At 38.3% G+C, this 22333-nt stretch overlaps 1 protein-coding gene across 3 annotated transcripts in view; it reads left to right on the top strand.

Annotated features, from left to right (window-relative positions):
* Positions 1-22333, top strand: part of LOC149557274 (Nucleic acid-binding proteins superfamily) — a 208591-nt gene that overhangs the window by 130230 nt on the left and 56028 nt on the right. For all 3 annotated transcript variants that reach the window (XM_089831975.1, XM_089831977.1, XM_089831976.1), the window contains 2 exons: positions 14005-14086; positions 14216-14316. In XM_089831975.1, coding sequence (XP_089688101.1) covers positions 14005-14086; positions 14216-14316 — 183 coding nt within the window. The remainder of the gene's footprint in view (positions 1-14004; positions 14087-14215; positions 14317-22333) is intronic.

Here is a 22333-nt window from a genome sequence, read left to right on the forward strand (position 1 = left end):
TACATCAATAAGAGTTTCTTCATCCTACATAATTCTTAACCATTTGAAATATCTTAAATCAAATCTTAATCCTACATTTACTGATTTCGTCAACATACACATACATGAACATTAAATGACAATCATCAAATATATCTGCAAATGACATCACACAACATGAAATAATAAAATATGTTCTAAGCATCAGATACTGTCTCGACATCTCGAGTCGTGAATAACAAAATAAGGGTAATGTATCACTATGCTACGATGGGTCGGGGCGAGGCCTCACATCCTCCCCCACTAGGCATGAACTTCCTCCTGGAGTTCATCAAAAAGGTACGGGTACTGAGATCGCATTTGCGCTGCATCCTCCCATGAAGCCGTGACCTCATCGTAACAATCCCATTGGACCCTAACCTGGCCCAGCTCTCGGCCTCGAAGTGCTAGGGTCCATCGGGCAATAATGCGGATAGGCTCCAGTGTCAGCTGTCCGTCTGACTCCACCCTGTAAAGCATCCCAATCTATAATATGAGACTCATCATAAATGTATCCTCTAAGTACTGAAATATGAAATACATCGTGGATGCATGACAGGCTAGGTGGCAAAGCTAAACGGTATGCAACAGGTCCTATCCTCTCAAGGATCTCGAACGGCCCAACAAACCGGGGTGCCAACTTAGAGCCCTTTCCGAATCGAATCGGACTCTTGTGTGGTCGTACCCTCAAGAACACTCTATCACCAACCTGATACTCTCGATCTGTCCTCTTCGCATCTGCATACTTCTTCTACCTATCCTGTGCCTCTCTCAGGCGCTGTCTAATCAGGGTCACCTGCTGCTCCATCTCCTTCACTAACTGGGGCCCAATAGATACTCGATTCTCAATCCTGTCCCAACTTAAGGGTGTCCTGCACGGTCTCCCATACAAAGCCTCATAGGGCGGCATACCTATGGAAGAATGATGCCCATTGTTGTAGGAAAACTCGACAAGATGTAGGTATTCCTCCCATTTGACCTGATGATCCATCACGTACATACGTAGCATGTCCTCCAAAACCTGATTCACTCGCTCGGTCTGGCCATCGGTCTGAGGATGGTACGCTGTACTAAAATTGAGCCTAGTGCCCAAAGCCGACTGCAACTCTCTCCAAAACGAAGAAGTGAACAAAGAGTCTCTGTCAGATATGATCTTACGGGGAACACCATGAAGTCTAACAATGTCCCGCAAGAACACCTGAGCTATGTCTCGTGTTGTAAATGTAGTACGCACGGGTGAGAAATGGGCAACCTTGGTCAATGTGTCGACTATCACCAAAATGGCATCATGGCGACGAGATGACATAGGAAGACCAACAATAAAATCCATAGATATAGTGTCCCATTTCCACACTGCAATCTCATGTGGTTGGAGAAGCCCGCCAGGATGACGGTGCTCCGCCTTCACCCTCTGACACTCGAGGCATCTCGCAACTATGCTAGCAATTTGCACTCTCATGCTTGGCCAATGATACAACTGCCTCAAATCTGCATGTAACTTCTTAACACCGGGGTGCGCTGCATAAGGTGCTCTGTGAGCCTCAAGTACAATGAGCTCGCGCAAACTCCCAATGGAAGGTACATACATACGTCCCCTATGCCGCAAAAGTCCATCAGACTCCAAAGAATACTCTGCAAACTTCCCTTCCAAGGGTCTCTGAGAATGTACTAACTGACTTACTTCTGCATAAAGCTCATCAGCTGGCAAGTGCTGCAAAACCCGCTCTCTCAAGTCAGTGCAAGTAGTCACAGCTGAAAGTTCATGGCGCCTTCTGCTTAAGGCATCTGCAACCACATTCTCCTTTCCCTTGATGTAATGAACATCAAAATCATACTCACACAGGAACTCCATCCACCTTCTTTGCCTAGCATTAAGGTTCGGCTGAGAAAATATGTACTGCAAGCTCTGGTGATCGGAATGAAGCTCGAATCTATGACCTAGAAGGAAATGTCGCCATCTCACCAAGGCATGAACCACTGCCGCTAGTTCTAGGTCATGAGTAGGATAATTGAGTTCATGAGTCTTCAACTTCCTAGACTCAAAGGAAATAGGTCGTCCTTCCTGCATAAGGACTGCTCCTAAACCATCTAAAGATGCATCGGTGCACACCACAAAATCTGCAACAGGATCTGGTACTGCAAGAATTGGTGCACTCGTGAGGGCTCTCTTGAGCTCTTCAAAGGCTCTACCACACTTCTCTGTCCACTCGTACTTCTTCCCCTTTCTCTGAAGAGAAGTGATGGGGTGTGCCAATCTAGAGAATCCTGAAATGAAGTGTCGGTAATAACCTGCTAGCCCCATAAAGCTCCTCACTTCGGTAACACTGGTGGGTGCTGGCCAATCCATGATAGCCCTGATCTTTGATGGGTCTACTGAGACACCATCACCTGATATGACATGACCCAAATAATGTATCTCGGGTCTGAAGAATGCACACTTCGACAAGCTGCCAAACAACTGATTCTCTCTTAGCCTCTGCAATACCTGTCTCAGGTGCTCTTCATGCTCTCTCTCATCATGAGAATAAATTAGAATGTCATCAAGAAACACAACCACAAACTTATCCAAAAAGGTACGAAATACTCCATTCATGAGGCTCATGAATACAGCTGGAGCATTCGTAAGGCCGAAAGGTACCACGGTGAACTCGTAGTGGCCATACCTAGTACGAAAAGCTGTCTTGGGGATATCACTATCTACAATCCTCAACTGATGGTAACCCGACTTTAGGTCAATCTTTGAAAATACACGGGCACCCTGTAACTGGTCAAAGAGATCATCGATTTTGGGAAGAGGGTATCGGTTCTTGATGGTTACTTTGTTCAATTGCCGATAATCAATACACAACCTTAGTGATCCATCCTTCTTCTTGACGAAGATCACCGGTGCACCCCAAGGTGATACACTAGGTCGAATATGCCCCTTCTCCAAGAGTTCCTCCAACTGAGCCTTTAGCTCACTAAGCTCATGAGTAGTCATCCTGTATGGTGCTCTCGAAACTGGCTCGGCTCCTGGCACTAGGTCTATATGAAAATCCACTGCTCGAGGTGGCGGCATACCAGGAAGCTCCGAAGGAAACACATCTGCAAACTCCTGAAGGATTGGAAAATCATCAAGGGATGGCTCCCTTTCTGAATCTTCCTCTCGGTCACTAATAGTGATAGCAAACAACTGACAACCCTTTCGCATGCACCGTCTAAGCTGCATAGCGGAAATCATACGAAGGGACACTGGCCTCTTCACTCCGAAGATCTCCCTAGAGATACCATCGTCATCCACACATTCCACCCTCTTCTGTTGACAATCCATCTTGGCGTTGTGGGCATAAAGCCAATCCATGCCAAGAACAACATCATAAGAACCTAGAGGGGTAATGCGTAGATCAGTCCTAGTGGACATGTCTCCAATCTGCATCTGACAACTCCGCACCAAGGAACTAACTGACACTCTGGCTCCTGAGGCTAACTCTACCTCCCAACTAACATCCTGTCTAACTGCCACTAGCCCGCAACGCTCCACCACAAATGGAGATATAAAAGAGTCAGTAGCCCCGGAATCAAATAAAACTGCAACCATATGGCCCTGTATAATACCTGTAGCCTCGATAACTGTGGCCTGATGCTCAGCCTGGCGGTTGTCAACCGCTGCAAAAACTCTATGGGATCTACCCATGTCACCAACTGTCGGCTCTGAAAAAACCCTGCTCTGACCACTGGATGCCTGTCCCTGCGGACACTCCCTAGCTATATGACCCATGCCACCACAAGTGTAGCATGGTCCGCGAGAATAAGATCATGCACCTTGTGACCCAGACTGCTGTGGGCCTCCTGATCTGCTAGATCCGCTGAATCCTCCCCTAGAAGACTGTTGAGTCTTCATTGACTGAGACTGTGGGGCCTGTACTTTCTGCTCCTGCCTAGGACCCTGTGACTGCCACTGCTTGGGCTTAGAGCCCTGATAACCATGAGAAGGTTTCTGCTGTTGCTGCTGCTGGGGTTTTGGCTGCTGAGACTGTTGGCCCCTAGAGGACCTTGCTGTATAGTTCTGATTCCCCTTCCAAGGGGGTTTCTGCTGGAAGGAGTTTCGGTTCTGAGGCCGATCCCGTGACTCCTGCCTACCTCGAGTATCCTCAGCAACTAGTGCTATCTCCACTGCCTGTCTGAAGGTGGTAGGGAAGGTCATCCTAACTGGGCCCTGAAGAGAGAAATTCAGACCCATGATAAAGCGATGCACCCATAGTTTCTCGTCCTTCATGTATTCCACATAGGGAAGGAGCTCGAGAAACCTACTCTCGTACTGAGCCACTGTAAGGCCTCTCTGGTAAAGAGAATGGAACTCCTCTATCTGTTTCTGCTGGAAATGCTCTGACAAGTACCTCTCTCGAAATCTTTCTAGGAAAGATTCCCATGTGAGGGTGTCCATCCTCACTCCACCAATGATCTCCTCCTGATGCCACCAGTTGGAGGCATCCCCTCTCAACTGATGAACTGCTAGGCGTGCTTTTAGATTACTCCCATAAGGGCGTAACCCAAAGCACCGCTGTAAGCTCTGCAACCATGCCTCTGCTACTGAACCCTCAGTGGTACTGGTGAACAATGGTGGTCCAAGTCGAATCAATTCCCTGATGTCATCCCCTACATGTCTAGGAGGTCTGTCAAAAGGGGGTCCTCTCTGGTGTATGGACTCTTCCTCGTGATCACCCTGACCCTCTATCTGTGTCGGTGGGGGACTCCTAGTCCTCTCTCTGACTCCGGGCCCGCCTCCTCCGGGTCCCTCTGCTTCCACTACTGGAATCTGCCGAACTGGCTGAACTATAGGTACCACTCTTTGCTGAATTGCACCGATCAAGGTCTGAAGTGCATCTATAATGTCCTGGTTTGGGTTCGGTGGTGGTGGAGGTGGAGGTGGAGGTGGTGGTGGAGGTGGTGGTGGTCCATCCTCCTGTCCCGCTCTACCACCCCCAGTCTTACGACCTCTACCTCGCCGGTTACGAGTAACAAACGGCATCTACACAATTAAAAGTTTGAGTTAAGTTAAGAAAGCACAATGGTTTAAGGTTCCTAGCGTTGAAACACGGGCTCTGATACCAAAATGTCGTGCCCAAACTATGAGGGCAAGAACACAACAATTTTTTTTTTAATAACGATAAAATTACTCTAAGTTTGAAAATGATTGTGATTACAGTTTAAGTCAGTTTCTCTATATTACGTCTTAAGATTATAAACAAGAGGATGGTTATTATAATTAAGATTTATCTCAATAGACTTATGTTATTATCAACCTGATTCAAGGGCTCAGCCGGGAAAGAACCAGGAAGAAAACCCGGCTTCGTTGCCATTTACAATAAGGTTTAAAATACAATTTACAATAGGATCTCAATCCCAAATTTCAACAGTTACATCAAATTTTTCCTCATGATCAAAATCAAGGAATTTGTAATGTTTTCTGAATCTCTTTTCAAGAACCATGGAGGAAACCAATAACTGATTGGGTGACAACCAAGCAGAACCAAAAGAAAATCAAACATGCATAATCATACATGGTTTACACAATAGGATTCACAATGAATCAAGACTAGGGAAAGGTGGATTCTTCCAACAGGAGAAGTCAAGCACAACACCAATTCAGATGCCCAATCGGGGCTGATAACCAAGAACTTCTATTCTTCCATTTAAACATGCCATACTCATACCAGGTTTGTGCTGACAGGTAGGGGCCCATAACACCCTACCCTTTATCCCTCTTCTCATTTTGAGAACAGACTCTACACTGGTTGGAGTCCAACTAAATAGACCTTTCCCAAAATTGGTCACTTTTGCCCTCCCCAAGGGTGAGTAATACCAAAACACCCATGCAAGGAAAACTCAAAATCTCAAACATAAATAAGAAAGGAAAAACAACCAAAATAACATGGTTATCAAATCTTCCCAACATACCCACATCCATATAAACAGTGAAACAACAACAAGGTAACATGAACATGAAACAAAACATAAAAACTGAATAGGGGAGATGAGAAATTTCCTACCTTCACAAAGAGGTAATGGCAATGAACAAGTTTGAGTAGAGTATCCCTTTCCTTCCTTCAACCTTCAAGCATTCCTCTCTAAATGTAGAGATTGGGTAACAACACAACTAGTCCAAGGAAGGCCTCTAAATAAGCCTCCAACTCAACCACCCAAAAAGGAGCAATAACTATCTCCACCCACTAGCCACACTAGAAACTCCTAACTCAACCTACACCATGGTTAAACCCTAAAAGGAGGTGGGGTAAGACAACTCATGACAACCACTTGTAATTTTCGCACAAAGGCAAAAAGGGGACTTTTGAGTGACCTCAAAAGTCAAAAAAAGGGGCTTAGGGGTTGGAAAAGACCCCTAACCCATACCCATACCCTTTAGATGGAATAATAACATGTTTTAAAGCTTTAGGAAAGAGGTTAGAGTCAAATAAACTCTAGGAATAAAAATAGGTCCATCTAACCACTCTAACTTGAAATCTACGCACTAATCCGAATTGAGGAATGACTAACCTCAATTAAGAACCCAAAAAGGAAAACTGACACTAACTTAAACCAACTTGGTCCAAAGGTTAAACAATTAACCCTAAACAGCACACTGAAGCACATAAACATTTTACGAGTGTCAAGCGACACTGAAAGAACATAATTACGAACATTAACACTCACTGAACAAGGACGATGCATACATACATCACACAATAAAATTACGCGAATTACAAACAACAAGGTTTTCAAAATTTAGCACATGGAGATCAGTTCTGTTCCTCCGTAGGGTTTCTCGGCTAAATATCTGCACACTCATTGCACACATCAGTAGTCCCGTAAAATCACATGTACATCAATGTATACATATTCAGAATTCACATAAATTAAAACATACATCAATAAGAGTTTCTTCATCCTACATAATTCTTAACCATTTGAAATATCTTAAATCAAATCTTAATCCTACATTTACTGATTTCGTCAACATACATATACATGAACATTAAATGACAATCATCAAATATATCTGCAAATGACATCACACAACATGAAATAATAAAATATGTTCTAAGCATCAGATACTGTCTCGACATCTCGAGTCGTGAATAACAAAATAAGGGTAATGTATCACTATGCTACGATGGGTCGGGGCGAGGCCTCACATTATCCGTTTCTAGTATAGAAATTTCTTATGCATTATCTTAGTTGCTCAAAATGCTGTTCTGAATATAGTAGAGAATCTGGTATAACTGTTTAACGAAATTCTAGTTACAATCCTGTACCTTTTAAATTAAAAAAAAAAAACCCAAAATGCTACATAAAGTGATGACATCATTGATAAATATTGTCCCATGATGATTGGAATGTAGAATTCTGCCATGTTTTAGCTTGATGTAGTTGATCAAGATAACACTTATTTTTCAAAGTATTCAAAGTATTTATTTCGTAGTCGTAGGCAACCATCATCATTCGACCACTTCGAGATTTTCAACATTCTTCTTTTGTGGACTCGTTTAAACTCTGTGTAGGTGAGATTTTTTTATTAATTACTTTGCTATCAGTCATCCTGTTAATATTTGGTAGCTTCAGTTGGACAAAGTCATAAGACTAAACTGAAGTTATATATATTATGTATTATATATTTGATATATATAAATATATGTGCATGTGTAGTTAAATAATAAACTATTATATTAATTACATATTAATGAATAGACATGTCCCATAAAGGAACATTTCTTTCCATATCTCATCCACAATATAAAGAGAGACTGTTGTAGTTGGAAGACACATACCAAACATGGTAGTGCTTAGTACATTGCAGCGATCCTGAAAAATAACATGGTATCAGAGCCAAACTGTGAATGCTAGGAAATAAAGAAAAACAACGATTGAAAGTAAAAAAGGAAGGATATATCTGAAGATTCAAGGTCGGGTTGGTTATTACTACACATCTGGATAATTGTAATAAATGGAATTGTAAAATTCAAGGATCTTGATAGTCCAACAATATTGAAAAGAGCCCGAGATTATAGGCATATGCAAAAGTAATAAGTGGAAAAGAGCAAACAGAGTTTGGTAGTCCACATCATTGCTGGCAAGTCCAATTGCACCATATGGAGAACATACAATTAGACCTCTGCTAGTGATAATGACAAGCCTTGACAAATGTAGAGATAATTCGCATTTAGATTGAAAGAATCAATGGGGTCTTTGGCATCTATAGGTAGTAATATCAAATCTATGAATGAAAAAAAGATGGAAAAAGGATGTCCCTGTGCATACTAAAAGAAGTATATGATATAATGCCCAAAAGTGAATCCTATGCAGTTTGCAAATAAGCAATGATAGAATAGTAGACGCAAACAAAAATACTTGATATCGAATCAGAATAAGGGATAAGGGAAGATTAAAATTAATTGAGTGGCTAGGATTTATAGAATAGTTGGTGCTCGTAACTGTAATAACATTGCAAGTGACAGTGGATAGGACAAGAATTAGCATAACATCGAGAATGGAGAAGACAAAATCAATGACAAAGATAAATAGAAATTGGGGACAAATAATCATTCCTACAAATATTTGAAAGATCAATAATAGTCAGCAAGTAAAATAATTATCTCAAGGAAGATCAATAGGAAATGATTAAGATTTTGATTCTGACAAAAGAGCTTCAAAGGCGTTGCTTATCACATCAAAGATACAAAATCATAGGATATAAAGAGAGCATTGCACAACATCATGCGAACAATTAGAGAAAACAGATGAAGAAGACATAGTGAATAATAACAGGAAGGTACTATAAGTTCTTGTAGAGATGAGTGATGAGTGAATTGATAAAGGTGGTTCCACTGCATGCTGAGCCTAACATAAAATGGAAATAGGGATGTAACGTATGGATAGGCACCTGAAAGTTAATACAAATTTGTCAGAGCATTTAGGAGAAATCAAAAAATGCCATGTTACTCAATGACCATCAGCCTTTGTTAAATACGTGGGTCTATAAATCCTATTGGCGTCAAATACACTGCAAGCCACAATTTGATAACACACAAGATATTAATTAACACCATTTTTGGAGAGACACAATCTTTCATAGTAATATAACAAGGGGGGAGATTATAGTTCTGCCACCGTGGGAAGACCCATTAATAAAGGGAAAAAGATGTGACAAAATGCCACATTTAAAAGAAAGAAGATATCAAAGAAGTGATCCATTATTGGGTATCGTGGTGTGTTCCTCCATGGCAAGTAGAGGACCTTATCCACTTACATAATGAGTACGAATGCATTGATTTCACCTACGAATGATAAAGTTAACCTTCACTAAAGAGATAAGTATTTTCTAATTATTATATCTTGAGAACTACTTTTTTGTAGTTAATATCTTATTTGTATTTCTATGCATATTATAAGAGATATTTGCTTGATTTTTTTCCTCTGAGAATGTTATTGCAAGAAAAGGTTGATTGGTATCAGATTCAGAGGGAGTCTGACACTTTGTTGATGGAAACTTTGGATGAGGAGCTCAAATGTTTGATATTGAGAGGGAGTTAGAAAGTCCATATGTGTGACTCTGATTTTAATGTGCCTACCCCTTGTCTACATCATGAGGAAGTGGCGACTTCAAAATGATTATCACTTGTATTTGCAGAAGCTATTGAAAGGTGATGATCTTACAATAATTTTATTTTCTATTAGGATGGATATCTTACAATGCCTATGCAGATCATGATTAATTATACTTTGCATGGTGGATGTTTATATGGTAGGCATTGTGAGAATGCATGTACATATACCTTATAAATATTTTTGAGTGCATGGTGAATGTTATGCAAATTGATGTTTTGGAGGCCATTACACCGAGTACTTGGTGAATATCATGCAACTTGATGTTTAGGAGGCCATTACTTATAGTACTTGGTGAACATCTTGCATCTTGACATTCTAGAGGCCATTACTCAAAGAATATTTGGCGAATATCAAATGTTGATATTCTGGAGGCCAATACTCATGATATCAGATGTGATATCAAACCTTATTTGAGTACATGGTGAATATCATATGTTGATATTTGGCAGGCCATAGAGTATTTGGTGAATATCATATCTAGATATTCTGGAGGCCAATACTCACGCGATTTCAAAATGGTGAATATCATGTGTTGATATTCTGCAGACCATTACTTATAGTATTTGGTGAATATTATATGTTAATATTTTGGAGGCCAATACTCATAATATCAAATTTGATTTCAAAATGGTGGATATCTTTTGATCAAAGATATCCTTAAAATTCGCCATTCCTAATATTACCAATAGTGTAATGTATGTCTTGTGTTTATCCTCCCTAGCTAAGAGGGAGTGTTAATGTTTGGTAGCTTCAGTTGGATAAACTCATAAGACTAAATTAAAGTTATATATATTATATACTATATATGTGATATATAAAAATATATGTGTATATGTGCAGTTAAATAAAAAAATATTATATTAATTAAATATTAATGAATAGATATGTCCCTTCTATCCATATCTCATCCACAATATAAAGAAAGATTGCTGCACTTGGAAGACACATACCAAACATGGCAATATTTAGTACATTTGGAGCAATCTTGAAAAATAAGACATCCATTCTTTCCATCATCCTTGTTCAATCTCATCATTAATCGTCTGCCTATTTATCCAAGCACCATAACATCTGACTTCCAGTTAGGAGTTGTGACATAATCAAAGGAATTAGCATATCCTCCATACTATGCAATCATTGTTCAATGAGATGTCTGGAATGTGTTCCAAGCATATAAATTTCTTTCTGCAAAAGACTCTTGGTATGCTCTCGTTTACGAAACCACTTCTAGAATACACGTTGCAAACTCCATTTTTATGCACATTTTGCAATCATTTCACATCAGTCCCAATGATGACGTTTTTTTAGGCAGATTGTTGAACACTTTTGGTCCATTATATATGAATCCACATTCTGGATGCATGTCTTCGAGAGCATTTCTAACTTAAATACCCGACACAAATTCTCATACCAATATGTTCCGATGCACATCTGTAGGCTGTTCAAAGCTTCTGTTTGCATTCTGGCAGCAAGGATGATGGCCAAGGTTGATGCATCAACCGTTACATCTGCAAAATAATTTTGTTTAGATTTTTTTTAAGCCTTTCCTCATGTCCATTTTGTGCATGTATTGCAATCATTTTGATTAATTCCTTGAATGAAGAATCAGCTTTTCTCTAGTCAATTGCATTTGCTCAAAATTTTCGGAGACATTTTCAATAGATCCATTTCTCGCATGTTGTGCAATCATGCCATGTCGTGAGACCATTTCTTTCAGGCAGCAATGTTAAACAGCTCTAGTGCCTTTCTGATGATTCCAACTTTTGCTTGTGTATCTGCAATGTGTCATGGTAAAAGATCTGTTTGAAAGGTTATAAAGAGTTCTCACCAAAACTATTTTGTGTATTCTATAGCTGTGTCTTTCCATGAGTTTCATTTATTTGAGGTGTATTGCCAATCTTTACAAGGATTTTAAGTTAGTTATAATAACTATCTTTTTTTATTTGATTGTTTATACTTCCCACAAACTTAATGATGGCACCTTTATTGCTGATCGTTGATAACGTTTGAATTAAATCAAACTCTTTTTCCATTGGACGTACCAAATCGGTAATTTCTCAACTTATACTAACTTGTCGACTAGGCTTTCATTGCCGATAGCCTTCGGCTTATACACGCACCTCTTCCATGGTGAAGAAATTTTGGTTTGTAACAAGGTGGCGGTCTTTTGACTTATCAGCTCTTGGAGGAACCAATTAAACACACATAAACATATTCTTGTTGGCATTTCAAAACACTTTGACAACCAAGCTAAATGACCTATTCACTATACCTTGTTGGCATTGAAAAACTCTTGTCCCAACTTCATCATTGATTTAAAGTTCCTTGGCCTATGAGAAACTTCCAATGGGTGCATGTCTCTTATAATTCTGTAATTTGAGATGCTTCTCAATTTTCCAAACTAACTGATTCCACCAACCAACTCCTTATTGGCTTTTATGTAATTTGATGAAAGGACTGATCCACTACTTAAACAACCACTTGCATTCATCCATCGGTGATTTTTTCATTATTGAATGTTGGCAATTGGATCAATATAATTGTTCCATATGTCCATTGTGTAAAATAAGAGCTTATTTTATGGCTCAATTCAAAAACTTTGGAAGCATTATGATTTGACCGGTGGGAGGATAACTTTGCAATACACAATCACCCATCTGTGTTTTAGCAAGCAACATTAACATACAGATGAGAACTTTTATTGAAGGTTTGAATGATCTTTCACATCATTCTCAAATGGACCTTTGAAGTCATTTTCACGTCTTGACCAAGTGTGATGTTTCTTCTTTTGAACGAAAAAGTAAAAATCATCATGTGCTTCAACTTCAAAATATTCCATGTCATTGTTGAAAAATTTGGACTCGGCAATAACTGTTCCAACCCAAAAAGTTTGGAAAACTTGGAAGCACCAAAAAATTGTGAAAAAATTGACAATTTTATTGAACATTTGAAAATATATAATTTTTAAAAATATTTTAAAAAAACTGTTATGAATAAATTAACAATAATAAATATAAATTTATAAACCCAGCTATAGGTTCACCATTCATAACTCTATATTTAAATTTATATGAAACTTAAGATTGGGGGATTGATAGTTGCAGGTCCAGAACAGTAAATCAACAGTCAATGCAGCAAGTATAGGGGACTGTTCGACCCTCTTGAACTCATGATAACAACACAAGTCTGCCCCAAATCTGATAGAAATGACCTTCTAGAGTCTAGGTGCTACCAATATGCTGTACACTCTGAAAGACATACAATGGCCAAAGTAAGGGTGCAAAAGTAGTCAAAGTCGAAACTTGAGGATGCAGATGTTGAAGTCAAAGTTGTTATATTTGCAGTGCTAAAAACCCGCCTCCTCCATTGCACTTGAAGAAACCTAAAATCGTTTTTTATTTTATAAATTTTTTGTTTTTATGTTTTGCCTTTTTGGTGCCAATTTTTATGCCCTAATCATGTCTTTTGGAGAGTTTTTTACCAAAATATCGCTGCATGACATTGGATAGAGTGCAGGCAACTTTAATTGCGATTTTATTGTCCTCCTTTATGACTCGTGATATATTGTGAGCTTAGCCATATGTTGCAGATATTTTTAACCATGCTCCATGCAATGATTTTGATGGAAATTATATGTAATTTGAAATGTTTAAAACCAGGGCTAAGCCACTGCTGTTGCTATATTACTTCAGGGTCATTGAAATGCCACTGGTTAATCAATTGGGGAGAAATAGCATTAGAATGCTTCAATTATATATGCTCACTATCATCAATATATGTCTACTCTTGTAATTTGAATGAATTATCTTGAAACCTTGAAAAGTTAAAAAGGGTTTGTCTGTCATCAACACTGTGCCAAGAAGGCCATTGTTCTAGTAGCAAGTAGTTTTGAAACTTGTGGAAGATGTAAATATTAAAATAAAGAAGTGTATTTCTATATCTTGTACACGATCATGTCAATACTTCTATAGTGTTGTTGAGGATATATAACATGATCTGATGCAAACTATATCTTTGTTCACCATCAGCTCCTCCTTTTGACATGAGGGGTTTGATCCACATGATTGAATTGTATTCCACAAGTCCTGTATATTCTGACATGCCTAAGGTTTACTGTTGTAGGTATGACCCCCCTCATACTCGATTCTATCTCTTCCTGGATTTAGTAGTAACTTTATTTTTATTTCTTGAAGATTCTTTTTAGCAATCTTGATCACTTGATGTAACTTATTGTAAGTTTATGTCCCACTGAGATACCTTTGTCATTTTGGACATTAATGAAATTCTTTCTCCATACTTGTTTTACCATCTCACCTATGTTTGCATATAATATTGTGAATACAGACGAAGGTCAAGGATGGAATTATCAATCAAACAACTGCAGGCTGATCCTTTGTTTGAGACTTTGGATACATTGATGCCTCCAGTAAGAATATGAATATTTCTATCAAATGCTTTTGTTCAGAAGAAAATAGAATTTGCTTCTATAGCTTCAGTGAATGCTGTGATTGTATGAATATAACATCTGACATGTTGTCATGATTTTCATCAACAGGAAGGAATAAACATGGGTGTGTCAAATGCTGATGTTGGTGTACCAAATGAACAACTACCAGGTTTAGAGCAAATTTGTGAAGAACTTCGTCAGGAGGAAGGGTACATTATGCCAACTCAGTACTAAATCCTTATAAGTTAGCTTTTGGCACATGTTGGAAAAACATACCTATGGGAATTGCAGGCTATACTTTTGGGAAAATGGAAGCTGAAATCTGAATTTTGATTCTGCTAGATGTGGAATGTGGAAATAGCTTCATTCCTCAACATAAAAGATTTTTTTTTTAAAAAGGTTGTTAAGTTTTCATATTGAATCAAATATTTCATTCATTGAGCTTCTTGAAACTGAAGCAAATGGTACGCTCATCTCTACTTCTGGACTTAAAAAGCTTGTTAGTCTTTAACAGGAAATCACTGAAAAGTACCATGCTCATTTTCCATGTCAGACAAAATTGTGTATTATTTAAGCGCATTTTCTGTAGTTCCCATTCTTGATTGATCTGAATTTAATGGGGAATTTTGTCCAAAATATTCTATCTGATTTCTATTTGTTGAACAAACATATTAGTCAAGGAGATTATTCTATCAATTCTAGCACTTTTTCTAGTTGCTTTTATCTTTGTTTCCCTGGCTTCTGTAATTGGCAATGGCTGCAATAGGGCTCAGAGCAATGTGTTTGGATTTGGCAAAGCCTTCTTGGATTTTTCTAGTTTGATTTGGAACATTTATGATCATTTTGTGGCTTCAGTCAGGAAATTTGGTGAGTACCGATATTGTGCATAATTATGCACAAAATAAGCTCTTGACACTAGATAGAGACTGGAAATGACGCTGGTTGTTTCAAATCACTGTTCCTTTGCCTCTTTGTAGATTTAGTACCCTCTTTTATCCTATCATTGAGATCCAATTCGAGCAAATTCGAGTGCCCTAGCAAGTTGTCTGGGAAAATAGGATATTTGTTGATCGATAGAGATTTTGGTTTTATGACATTGTCCTAAAGCTCCATCCTTGGATGAACCCTTCTCTGCCCTGCTTCATTTGTAAATTGGAATTGCTGTTCTTGGGTTTGAAAGGAATGGAAAGTTCTTTTCAGACAATGTATAGCAATATTGGCAAGAACCTTGCTTATAATAGGCAACAAATATGCAGAAGCTTTCACAAAAACCTGCAATTTAAAAAAGCTGCAATATACTGTAAATGTTTCCTCCAAATCAGTGCAATCACCCCATAATACTGCTTTAAAAACATTGGTTTTACAATGTATCTGCAACAAAAATCATCAAAGCCCGGGTTTGAAACTTTGAAAAGCCATTGCAAAGCCCTTCATAAGTCTGAAACCATGCCTTTGATAACTTAGGGTTTACAAACCATATTGAGACAGCTGCAAGAGCTCTCCAAATCTGGTGGCACCCCTAGAGAAAAGTTTTTATAAATGATGAGCATTGAGAACTGATGAAAAATGTTGTGGAACCTGTTCTAGTATGGAAACACTTAAATACCAACAAAACCTAAGTGGGAAAACCCTCCAACACTGTTCAACTATACTTTCCTTTAGTGCTTCAACAGTAATGGATGAACAAATGAATGCCACCTTGATTTAAAGAAGGAATGCCATGCTGTTCAAGTGTTCTTTTTGGTTTTTGTATTGTCCCCATTTTTCCCAGCATTGTTGTTATCCTTGTAGGCTAATTATTGTGGATAGAAGGTGTTCTAAGGCAATGGCTTGGCTTGGGAGGGTTTTGTCTTCTCCACAATTTAGTAAATTACAGGTTGGTCTTCGTTTGGCTCATATTGGACTTTGTTTGGGCTTAGTTTTGTTTACTTACTATTTGTGGCAGGTCGGATGTTGATTGATTTGGTAACTTTATTATTTAATATAATGGAGGGCTTTGGCCTTTTACCAATAAAAAAAAAGGTTGGTTGTTAATTGAGCCGGAGTGTTTTTATTTTCGGAAAGTGCATTTGGTCATAGGAAGAAATAATAGGTGTGGCTCATATTTTAGACAACATATTTAAATGATGAGTATTTTGAGAGTTATTATATTTTAATTGGCCAAATTATTAATATTATTTAATGGCTTATTATAAAGTTATAATTTAACTTTATAACTTTACTTAAGTTGAGGGTTGAGTCATCATTGGAAGGGGCCATTTATTTAATTAATTATATGCCTAAGCCAAGTATTAAATTTTACTAAAAGAGTTGTGTTGGAAAGTTTCAAGAGCTGAGTTCTTTTGGGAAACTTTCACAGTTTCTGAAGTTGAGTTCTCTTGGGAAACTTTTGTCAACAAGAGATTATAAATATGAGCTCATTTCATTGGAAAAACACAGTTGAATATTTATTTTCTTTTGTTGCCTTTGTGACTTTTCCTGAGATTGGTTTCTGTGCCCTTGCTGAAGTATAAGGGTTTGAAGTTGATCTATCTTCCACAACTAAGGTATTGTGGATTTTTGAGAATTTATTTTGTCTTCCTACTATTCTTACTGTTGCTGGAAGGCTCTGTTTATTTATTATTCTTTCAAATTTGACTGAGGGTTGAAGTCTGGAAATTACTTGGAACATTGATCTGCAAATTAGTGCTAAAGTATATTAATTTGCTCAGCACTTCTTTATTGTTCCACACTGTACCTGGGAAGTAATTATTGGTAAAGGAAAGACAAGAGGAAATTGTTGCTACTGTGATCAATTGACACTTGTAATTTGAACTAAGAGTTAATAGTGCGTTTGGGAGGACTACGAAATCAATAGTGGCTGCATTTTGAGCCTATAATCGCACTTGCGATCACCATCTACGTGTTTACAGTCATTACATTCAGCTTGCAATCAAGTGTAGCAAGCCTGCAATAAGAGTTTATGGGCATGCAATCAGGATTTGGGGTTCCAACATTGCAGTAAATTGAGTCTGCAGGCCCGTGATTTGTCTTTAGAGACTGTGGCTACATTTTGTGGATCTGCATTTGCATTTAGGCTGGTGATAGAGATTGTGGGTTGTGTTTGGAGGGGAGGGCTTGCAAATCGAACCTACAGGCTTACATCTTGGACAACCTCATCCATTCATACTAGGCGATAGTTGTATATGCAAGCCAATTGTTCTTGCAAAGACATTCATATTCACTTAAATAGTTTCGAATTTACTACTTGAAATGGTATTGAATTTATGGAAAAATGCTATCATACACTTGTCAATCCTATTTGCAGATAAAATTTAGAGTTGTTCAGTTTGATAGAACAACCATTGTGTTAAGTATTTAGTATCATTAAAGAACTCCATCAATTCAGATATATTTATAAGGAATAATTATATAACAGTTGTTTGCTATTCATCTATGCAAAAGTCTTGAAGTCTGATATGCAGTGATAACATTATGGTCTGCCAAGTGTTTGTTGAAATGCCAAATATTTGATTTGTTGGCAAGCTTGTGAAAATTGGAGTTGTAACTAGGATAGGGTTATTAGAGTGGTATCAAAGTAGTTTCCCGCAAATGTGCAGGAATTTGGCTTATTTGATTAGTGCTTTATTTTGGAGATTTGGTTTTCAAAGCTATGGACGTTGACAGAAGGTTTGGTAATCATTATACCCACATAGGGTGTACTTATCCACCCAGAGATGGAGAATCTAAGATGCAAGGTATTGTGAAGCAGTTGGATGTGCTCCTGAATGAGCTGAATCAAAAGCACAAATGGATGACCCAACTGATTTCGATTTCGAGATTTGAGTAGAGCGTCATATCACTTTTTCGAAGAGCGAAATTTGATGATACAATTGCGGCTATAGATGTGCAATATTTCGTATGAGACACCACATGAGTTGGGCACAGTAGAGGAGGAATGTGAGAAGAATTTGTGTCATCTTGAGTGAGATGATGCAATGGTTGACATGAGTTCCCAAGATCATGTATTTGTTGGCGATACAGCGATAGATGGAGTTGGAGCATGCGAGGATACTAACATATTAGCAACCACTTCTGTGTCGGTTGAGCCATCTAGCGAGGAGTTTAGTAGTATGCATGTGGTTGTAGATGTGTGCTCTAATAATAGTACACTTGGTATTGATGATGAGGTGAGTGATGTAGTGACAAAGTCATGCTATATTATTGATCAACACAGTGTTAATGTTCACTTCGTGTACAATCCTATGTTTGACATGGATGCAACATTGTCTTATGACAATCTGTTGTTTGAGGTTGATATTGATCACTCACCTGAGTTGAGTTGGACTCAGTTTTCACCATCTGCAGATTCAGTTTAGTTTCCTATGGCGTCAGTTGGTGATGTTCCCATGTCCACAACTTTTGACGGGGATCCACCTATTATTGATACAGTTGGCATAAGTGCATATGGATCTCCTGTAGCTACATCTTTTCCAAGGATTGTTGGTGATGATCAGGATTCCAATGCAGTATATATTATGTGGGTGTTGACTGGGAAAAAGAGTATGCTGAGATTTCTTATGGAGTTGTCTTCTAGTGATATCTTGACTGCTACATCAACAACACATGTTCTGAGTGCTATGTTGTAGGTTATGTTGTTGGTCCCAATGATGTTAGTGGTATGCAGTTGGTTCAAAGTTGACAGGGGTGTCACATACTTCATTTGGGATCCAGGTGGAGGTTGGAGCTCATTGTGTTGCTAGATATCTTGAGGACAAGAAATCTCGGGGAGGGAGGACTATAATGTCCCCATTTTTGCTAGCACCAGAGTTTGGGAGATCAGCCTATTATTGTGATCCTCGTAGGCTAATTATTGTGGATAGAGGGTCTTCTAAGGCAGTGGCTTGGGAGGGTTTTGTCTTCTCTACAATTTAGTAAGTTATAGGTTGGTCTTCGTTTGGCCTTAGATTGGACTTTGTTTGGGCTAAGTTTTGTGTATTAACTATTTGTGATAAGCTAGGTGTTGATTGAGATGGACCCTTTCTATTTTTGGAAAGCGCATTTGGTCACATGGAGAAATAATAGGTGTGACTCCTATTTCAGATGGTATACTTGAGTATTTTGGGAGTTATTATATTTATAGTGGCCAAATTATTATCATAATTTAATGGCTTATTATAAAGTTATAATTTAACTTTATAACTTCACTTAAGTTGAGGGTTGAGTCATCATTGGAAGGGGCCATTTATTTAATTAATTATATGCCTAAGTCAAATATTAAATGTTACTAAAAGAGTTGTGTTGGAAAGTTTCAAGAGCTGAGTTCTTTTGGGAAATTTTCATAGTTTCTGAAGTTGAGTTCTCTCGGGAAACTTTTGTCAACAAGGGATTATATATATGAGCGCATCTCATTGGAAAAGCACGCTTGAATATTTATTTTCTTTTGTTGCCTTTGTGGCTTTTCCTGAGGTTGGTTCCTATGCCCTTGGTGAAGTATAAGGGTTTGAAGTTGATCAATCTTCCACAGCCGAGGCATTGTGGATTTTTGAGAATTTGTTTTGTCTTCATACTATTCTTACTGTTGCTGGAAGAATCTATTATTTATTTTTCTTTCAAATTTGACTGAGGGTTGAAGTCTGGAAATTACTTGGAACATTGATCTGCAAATTAGTGCTGGAGTATATTAATTTGCTCACTTCTCTATTTTTCCACACTCTACCTGGGAAGTGATTATTGATAAAGGAAAAACAATTGCATTGAGAGGAAATTGCTGCTACTGTGATCAATTGACACCTGAGATTTGAGCTGAGAGGTAACTGTGCATTTGGGAGAACTGTGAAATCACTGGTGGCTGCATTTTGAGCCTACAATCGCACCTGCGATTGCCACCTATGGGTTTGCACTCATTACCTTTAGTTTACGATCAAGTGTAGTAAGCCCGTGATCAGAGTTTGTGAGCCTGTGATAAGGATTTGTGTTTCCAGCATTGCAGCAAATTGAGTCACATTTTATCTGCTTGCCTGCGATTTGTCTTTAGAGACCAGTGGCTACATTTTGGGAACCTACATTTGCATTCAGGCTGGTGATAGAGTTTGTGGGCTGCATTTGGAGGGGAGGGCCTGTAAATCGAATATACAGGCTTACATCTTGGACATTTGCATCTATTCATACTGGGCAGTAGTTGTATATGTAAGTCAATCGTTCTTGCAAAGGCATTCATATTCACTTAAACAGGTTCCAATTTACTATTTGAAATGGTATTGAATTTACTGGCAAATACTATCATACACATGTCAATCCTATTTGCAAATAAAATTCAAAGTTGTTTTGTTTGATAGAAGGGCCATTCATCCAGTGTTAAGTATTTAGTATCATTAAAGAAGTCCATCAATTCAGAAGTATTTGTAAGGAATAATTATATACAGCTGTTTTCTATCCATCTATGCAAAAGTCTTGAAGTCTGATATGCAGTGATAACATTATGGTCTGCCAAGTGTTTGTTGAAATGCCAAATATTTGATTTGTGGGTAAGCTTGTGAAAATTGGAGTTGTAACTAGGACAGGGTTATTACAGTTTTATGCTTTTAGGGAAGAAATAAGGCTGGCATTCTTTTGGAAATCCTTTGTCACTATAAAGTTCTTTTTAAACTTTAAACAACTAGGCACACCCTAGGAGTGACATAACAATATAAGTATTAAGAATAACTCTTGAATCCTCTTTTCATATTTGCAGAACTTGTGAGTACTTGCTAGCCAAATTGCTAGGTGAGTTAGTTGCCCAAAAGCTCATTTGTGATTTTTTGAAAAACTTGCTATAATATTTGATATTTCCCATTAAAACTTGCAAGTCAATAAAAGAAATTGCAATTTTTTTGCTTAGAACTGTCCATTTCTTGCTCGCTGCTAAATTTTTTTGACTTTTGCTTCATTTTCACATGGGATTGCATGTGGTGAAACAAGGATTTGCAATGGTAGTTTCTATGGTTTCAAAGGCCTTAATCTAAGCTTAGTGGCGAGAGCTTTTTCCTCTTGAGCCCACCTTGTATCACAACAGGGAGCATGCCTGCAACATCTCTCCCAAACCCCCACAAAAAGTGCTGCCCCTTGTCCCCCATGAGGGACACTGCCCCTCTAACCCTTTGAGGTCTCCACTTCCAAATCGCCATTAGTTTTTAGGATCTCTTCTTTGGCAAGAAACTTGATTATAATGTGGGAGTGATGCATAATTGTGATATAGCATATAACTCTTGAGTGTGCTATCTTAGATGTTATCTTCACTGAACTCGCCAAAAATCTATTAAGACAAAGCAACTTCTTCATATTACATGGCTAGTGGAAGTGGCATTATAACTCATTTAGAGGTTGAAGTCATTTTTGGGTCTGATATGTATTACGTATTAAATTTTTATTTTGGATTTTACATTATATAGATCCATATTAGAGTTTAATAATTACATTATCATATTTTCAGCTGATATACATTTCAACAAACACAATGTCATTGCAGATGTACTAAGTCAAAAGTAACAACTTGGTGCTTTGTAGAGTTTGGAGGAAGGTTCCAGCCAAGTCTCATTAGCAGAAGTGACCGATCAGATTAAGGAGGGCTCGGAAAATGATTCCCAAGCTCATTCTCAGATTGTGCTCCAAGTTTCGTGTTGGGCGGACAAGGAGGTTTTCATTGAAGGATGGGCTGTATAATGTCCCCTTTTCTGGCCAGTCTGTGTGGTTGATAGAGTTAGCTCATCATAGCGACCCTCGTGAGCTGACAAGGCATTTTGGGAGTCTCAATTATGGATTTACTATTTTTAGTAGTTGTTATTCTTGGTAGTGTAGTGGGTGGCTGGACAGTTGGTCGTCACCTGAGCTCTTATTTATTTATTATTCATTGAGTTGCATTATTATAATAATGGCTTTTAGAGATATTTCTAAAAAGCAAGTTGGAAAGTTTCTACTGTTGAGTTCTTTTGGGAAACTTCGACGTTTTCTGAAGTGGAGTTTTATGGAAACTTTTGCGAACGAAAGCTTATAAATGAGAGCTCATTTCATTGGGAAAAGACACGCTTGATTATACATTTGATTTTGTGCCTTTGTGGCTTTTTCTTGGGTTCTTAATTGTATGCCCTTGCTGATGTATAAGGGTTTGGAAATTCTTTTGCAATTTAGCTACTAAGGTATAGCTAAGTTTTCCCAACTTCTCTACTATTCATCATTGTAGTTGATAAGTGTTTTCATTCCACTACTGAA

The sequence above is a fragment of the Cupressus sempervirens genome, chromosome 5 (genome assembly GCF_028749045.1).
Source record: "Cupressus sempervirens isolate cs-2001-9-10 chromosome 5, ASM2874904v1, whole genome shotgun sequence".
Lineage (NCBI taxonomy): Eukaryota > Viridiplantae > Streptophyta > Pinopsida > Cupressales > Cupressaceae > Cupressus > Cupressus sempervirens.